A 6,607-nucleotide genomic window follows, 5' to 3' on the forward strand; every position below is an offset into this window, starting at 1 on the left:
ACCGTTTCGTGGCGTGGCTTGGGTTCTGGTTTCTACGGATAAGGTCTGTAAGTACGCTTTGCTTATTGCATGCATCTCTGAAGTGGTACGGTGCTTATTAGTGTGTCGGCAATAGTTTATTCGCAATTCGGGCATAATTAACTAGTTGAAACTAACGAAATTCAGGATTTCACTAAAATTGCTGGCAGACTAAGGCACGTGGTTGTATTCTGATCGATCCCTTTGTCCTGATAAGGATAATTCAAAATGGCGAGTAAAATCAAAAAGCTGACCAAGAAAGAACGATTTTGTATCGATTCTCTGCAGATAATTTCGGATTTGATAAAAAATTATTCAGAGGAGAAGGATAGAGATAATTTGGATTCATGGGTAGAGAGATTGGAATCGATTTTTGCTCAATATGAGGAACTTCGCGTCGAATTAGATTTATTAGAAGATGAGGGAGAATTTTTAGAACATGGCGATGGTGATGGTCATGATAGAACAATAGCAGCTTCTGGAAAAACACGTGCTGAAGTCGAAATTACTTACCTTACATTGAAGGGTTTTCTCCAATCAGAAATTCGCAAGCGTCACCAATTCGCAACTCAGACTAACGCTCATCCCGTCCCATCGACCCCAATGGCACCTACTAACCAGTTGCGAGTAAGATTACCGGAACTCAAACTCCCACAGTTTGGTGGATGTACGAAAGACTGGCCAACCTTTCGCGATTCGTTTAAATCGCTTATCGATTCTGCTCCGCAACTTAGTAGTGTTGATAAATTTTCCTACCTGAATTCGTCCTTAACCAGTGAAGCCAAACGTGTGATAGAAGTGATTGACGTAACCTCCGAAAATTATTTAGTAGCGTGGGAATTGCTGGAAAAACGATACGAAAATAAGTACTTGATCGTTAAATCGTACGTAGAATCATTGTTCAGCGTCGAGCCAATGAAAAAAGAGTGTCCCGATTCGCTTAACCGGTTGATCGATGAGTATGAACGGAATCTTTTAATGTTAGAGAAAATGGGGGAACGAACTGATAACTGGAGTACCTTACTAGTTTTTATGCTAAGCTCTCGCCTCGATCCATCTACTATGCGTCAATGGGAAACGCATCGAAAGTCCAGCAATGTACCCAGTTACGAGGAACTTATCGATTTTCTACGCAGTCATAGTCTGATATTGCAATCTGTCGTTGCTTCCAAAAATCGATCTTCGGAACCTACACGCTTCACTCCCTCTCTTCAACATTCAATAAATAAAATGAAAACTGCTCACCCAGCCGTCTCGCCTCCGCAAAATTCTTGCCCATTCTGCAAACAAATAGCACACTCACCTTATCATTGCGAAAAGTTTCGATCCATGACAGTTGCCCAACGTTTCGAAGCTGCAAAGAAAAATATGCTTTGCATAAACTGCCTATCACGATCACATTTAGTTAAAAACTGCTCTAGTGGAGCTTGTCGCGTATGCAATAAAAGGCACCATACGATGCTACATCAGCGGACTAATTCGAATCCACCAAATCAACCACAAAATGCCAACCTTGCATTGCCCGAAGTGCAGCCTCCTCTTTCGTCGTCCGTAGCAAGCAAGCTCTTACAACCCTCACGATCATCTAGTCATTCACAGTCGCTTGAGAACCCAACCCCCACAGTATCAGCCTTTTCAACCAGCCATAATTCAATGCCATCAACCAGCCACCGATGTACGGTACCTACAACCGTATTACTTTCAACTGCCTTAGTGAAAGTGTTCGATTCCAGTGGATCATTCTTGTGGGCTCGTGCCTTGCTCGACTCTGGATCCCAACTAAATTTTGCATCGGAGCAACTCGTTCAAAAACTAAACGCGAAGCGCAAAAAAGATTTTATACCAATCAGCGGCGTTGGCTTGTCGTCTACAATATCCAAATACTCAACTATTATCAAGCTGCAATCGCATGGCACTAGCTTCAGTGCTAGTTGGAACTTTCACATCCTTCCAAAAATAACGATGGAGTTACCTACTCAAACTGTTGACGTGTCTGATTTCGATTGGCCATCAGACATCACACTGGCTGACCCGTCGTTCTTTAAACCCGGTTCTATCGACTTAATTTTCGGCGTTGAGAGTTTCTACGATTTGTTGAGAGAAGGTCAGTTCAAGGGCAGTACTGATAAACCTTGTCTGCAAAATACTGCGTTAGGATGGGTGATTTCGGGCCGTATGAAATGCAATTCAAGGCCAGCAACCAGTGTGTCTCATTTTTGCGCTGCACCGTCTATAGAAGAACAATTATCTCGGTTCTGGGAACTCGAGAGCTGTCGAATGGAGAGCACGTTGTCGGAAGAGGAATCGGCTTGTGAGAGTCATTTCGCCAAACATACGATTCGGGATTCTACCGGTCGTTTTGTTGTCGCCTTACCGAAAAGAGACTCGGTAATGGCTAAACTAGGAAATTCGAGAGAGATTGCTACTCGCAGATTTCTTTCGCTCGAACGTCGTTTGTCAGCTAATCCAGCACTGAAAGATGCTTACTCCGACTTCATTCATGAATACATACGTCTCGGCCATATGAGGGAAATCGAGAATTCAGCGAACGATTGGCCTTCGTATTATTTGCCTCATCATTGCGTCGTGCGTCCCGAGAGTGTCACGACAAAATTACGAGTCGTGTTTGACGCATCGTGCTCAACAGATTCCGGTGTATCTCTGAACGATGCGTTGATGGTGGGACCGCTCGTACAAGATGATCTTCTGACTATGATTTTAAGATTCCGGGTGCCACAGTTTGCTATCGTGTCGGACATCGAAAAGATGTACAGACAAATATTAGTCTGCGAGTCTGACCAGCCTCTTCAACGGATACTATGGAGAGATTCTCCATCGCAAACCATTCGAGAGTATCAACTATTAACAGTAACTTACGGTACTTCGTCAGCCCCCTATCTTGCCACAAAATGCCTTCAAAGGCTTTCTCGTGACAGCTTGGAAGTGTCTCCACTAGCAGCAGAAGCTATAGGAAAGAATTTTTACATGGACGATTTACTTACTGGAACCGATAGTATCGAGGAAGGGCAAAAACTTTGCCAGCAATTGATGAGCATAATCCGTTCTGCAGGTTTCGAGCTTCGCAAGTGGGCCTCTAATAATTCTGCTGTACTTGAGCCAATCCCGGTCCCATTTAGAGATCAACGTACAGTGTTGGAATTAGATTCTTCACATTCGCCAATCAAAACTCTTGGACTTCAGTGGGATACGGCAGCTGATATGTTTTTGTTTGAGCCTCCTAAACAAAATCAACAATTTCCAATCACCAAGCGCGTGGTGCTGTCTAATATAGCACGACTTTTCGATCCACTGGGTCTCGTGGGACCGGTTACTGTTTTAGCTAAGCAGTTCATGCAAGATCTTTGGCGAGATAGAAAGGATTGGGATGATCAATTGAACGAGTCACAAAATCAACAATGGAACGAGTTTAGTGAAGGTCTCCGAGATCTATCGTTAATAAAAATACCACGCTGGGTGGTATCCACGTCAGCGGTAATTGGTTTGGAACTACATGGATTCTGTGATGCCTCCGAGAAGGCATACGGAGCGTGCATCTATATAAGGGCCGTATCATCGACAGGCAGCGTACATGTAAACCTGCTTACCGCCAAATCCAAAGTGGCTCCAGTTAAAAAAGTCACTTGTTTGCCTCGTTTGGAACTATCGGGTGCATTGTTGTTGAGTCACCTCTTTGAAAAAGTGGCCTCAAGTCTAAATCTAACCTATAAATGCTTTTTCTGGACGGATTCGACCATCGTTCTTCACTGGCTGGCTGCCTGTCCGTCACGATGGAAGACCTTTGTGGCTAATCGCATTTCGGAAATCCAACGAATTACAGCCCGAGGAGTATGGGCTCATGTACCAGGTGCCGAAAATCCGGCAGACGTCATATCAAGAGGAATGCATGCTACTCAACTCGCTAACCTAACTTTGTGGTGGAATGGCCCTCCCTGGTTGTCTCAGTCATCCAGATTCTGGCCACCACTAGTACGTCCCCAGCTAGAAGATGTTCCATCAGAATTATTGGAACAAAAGGTAGTGGCACTTTCGATCAACATTGCACCTCCAAATGAATTATTTTTGAGTTATTCATCGTTTGGAAAATTAGTCCGTGTAGTCACATGGATCTTGCGTTTCACCAATAATTGCAAAGTAAAAAATCGTTCGAGTCGAACAACAGGATTTCTTTCAACCGCAGAAATAAATTATGCCACTCTAACTCTTGTCAAACTCGCCCAAGCAGAAAGATTTGCCCCAGAACTAGCACAATTATCCTCCAGCGGTCAAGTTAAGCCCAGCTCACGGATTAAAAACCTTATTCCAGTGATAACGGATGGAATATTGCGTGTTGGAGGCCGGTTACGTCATGCCCATGTAGCTTACGATCAGCGGCATCCCTTGATATTGCCAGACAAACATCCACTTACCGAACTTATAGCAAAACACTATCATACAAAACTGCTACATGCTGGTCCACAGCTCATGATAGCAGTAATTCGTGAAAAATATTGGCCACTTCGAATTAGAGATCTTACGCGACAAATAGTCCATTCATGCGTCAACTGTTTTCGATGCAAGCCTACGGTGTTGCAGCAATTAATGGGCGAGTTACCCCCCGAACGCGTTACGCCTGCCTTTACTTTTCTTCGCACTGGGGTGGATTATTGCGGACCATTCCAGTACCGAATTACACGGAAGGCAGCTCTCGTCAGAGGCTTCATTGCTATATTTGTTTGCCTAGTAACAAAGGCGGTCCATATAGAATGCGTCGCTGATCTTTCGACTAGCTCGTTCATAGCTGCACTTAAAAGATTTGTAGCTCGCAGAGGGAAGCCTGAACTCATCCAGTGTGATAACGCCACTAACTTCAAGGGAGCCAAACGAGAGCTCACCGAACTAGCCCATTTGTTTCAATCGCAGTTGCATCAGGAGATGGTCACTCGCCACTGCAGTGAAGATGGGATTACTTTCAAATTCATCCCACCAAGATCGCCAAATTTTGGAGGACTCTGGGAGGCTGCCGTCAAATCTTTAAAGAAACACCTGCGCTGTACTATTGGCAACGTAATCCTCTACCACGATGAATTTTTGACACTGATAATTCAGATAGAAAGCTGCTTAAACTCTCGCCCACTTACGCAACTCAGCTCCGATCCTAACGATTTAGAGGTACTCACTCCCGGGCATTTTCTTGCCAACCGCGCTCTGACAGCCATCCCAGAGCCAAATCTCGAAAACATCCCACTGAATCACTTAGATAGATGGCAACAAACTCAAGAATATGTTCGTCGAATATGGAAGCAGTGGCAGTCAGAATATCTTTCGGGACTGCAACCTCGTACTCGATGGACGCAACGTCGGAACAACGTGTCGATAGGAACCATGGTGCTGGTAAAAGAGGACAATCTACCACCCCTCAAGTGGAGAGTAGGTAGAGTGGTCAACTGTTTCAAGGGCGACGACGATCATATCCGCGTAGTCACGGTCCGAACGAAGGACGGTGAATTTCGACGAAGCATCTCCAAGATTTGCGTACTACCGATTCAGCAAACTGGTGGGGAAGCCACTGGCCAGTAAGAAGGATCCATCCTTCCAACGATCGCAGTGTATTCCACTGCGCAACATGGGAGGCCATCTGGCCTCCCATCCTTGTAAGTCTATATATTTTAATGAACTCGCAAAAAAACTCAATGATTTTTTTTTCCTCCATAATGCGCTGCGACGATGTCATCCTGTGGAACCTTCGCCGAGCGGATGAAGAGCAACCGCTGTTACCTGTTGACTGATTCTACGCACCGGAACCCTGAAGGATGACTTCCAAATCGCCTAAGCACTAGTACGCTCAGTAGCTAGATGCCAACGATCATCGTCCGGAATGGACCCGTGGAGGCCGGTAGCCTCCATTCCAGTTAAGTGTTGTTTCTATTCTCATTTATTGATTAAAAAAGCCGCCTATGTTTGTTCCAGCATGTTACGGCAGTCTTCGGTGCGACCAACAAGGATAATCGGAGGAACGACAGGCTTTTCCCTAGTGAACCTGGCAGAAATATCCGAACGCATGCATCACATCCAGAAGGCAACCAAGAGTGTGTGGTACCTCACTGAGAAAACCGACGCACGCATAGCGGACAGGAACGACCCTATGAAACCCGAAAATCGAAACAGACCGAGGAGCAATTAACCGTGGGACATATTCGTAGACATCGTCAAACGCAACTTATGAAACCCGCAAGGCTGAAAATAGTGAACGAAGAAAATATTAACATATATATAAACCAAGAAGAAACCATAAGAAATTATATTAGAATAAGTTACAGTTTAATTAAGTGAAGGAGACATGGATTAGTAGCTAGTAGCAACAGAAGGGTTAATGAAGAGATAAAATTGGTTAAAAAGACGCCTTTTTAACGGAGGCCGGTATGTTAAAGCATATCGTAATTTAGGGACGACCAACTGCACGAATGCATAAAATCAGCTTTCCCGTCTCAATTAATTATTATCAGAACCGAATCGATTAATTACTCAGGTAGCTTTTCTCCTCGCATATCGATCGATAAAAGCCCACTGCACTCAGCAGTCGGCAGCTTAG

General features: G+C 44.6%; 1 protein-coding gene across 1 annotated transcript; it reads left to right on the forward strand.

The window, feature by feature from the left end:
• The first annotated feature begins 246 nt into the window (after window positions 1–246).
• On the forward strand, window positions 247–5,595 carry LOC128736114 (uncharacterized). Its single transcript, XM_053830595.1, has one exon. It carries the CDS (start codon window positions 247–249, stop codon window positions 5,593–5,595), a length of 5,349 nt encoding a protein of 1,782 aa, XP_053686570.1.
• The last annotated feature ends 1,012 nt before the right edge of the window (window positions 5,596–6,607 follow it).

The sequence above is a fragment of the Sabethes cyaneus genome, chromosome 2 (assembly GCF_943734655.1).
Source record: "Sabethes cyaneus chromosome 2, idSabCyanKW18_F2, whole genome shotgun sequence".
NCBI classification, from domain to species: domain Eukaryota; kingdom Metazoa; phylum Arthropoda; class Insecta; order Diptera; family Culicidae; genus Sabethes; species Sabethes cyaneus.

What these genes read in the sequence shown, in the direction of transcription:
- LOC128736114 (XM_053830595.1), top strand. Translation starts at nt 247, where the DNA reads ATGGCGAGTAAAATCAAAAAGCTGACCAAGAAAGAACGATTTTGTATC.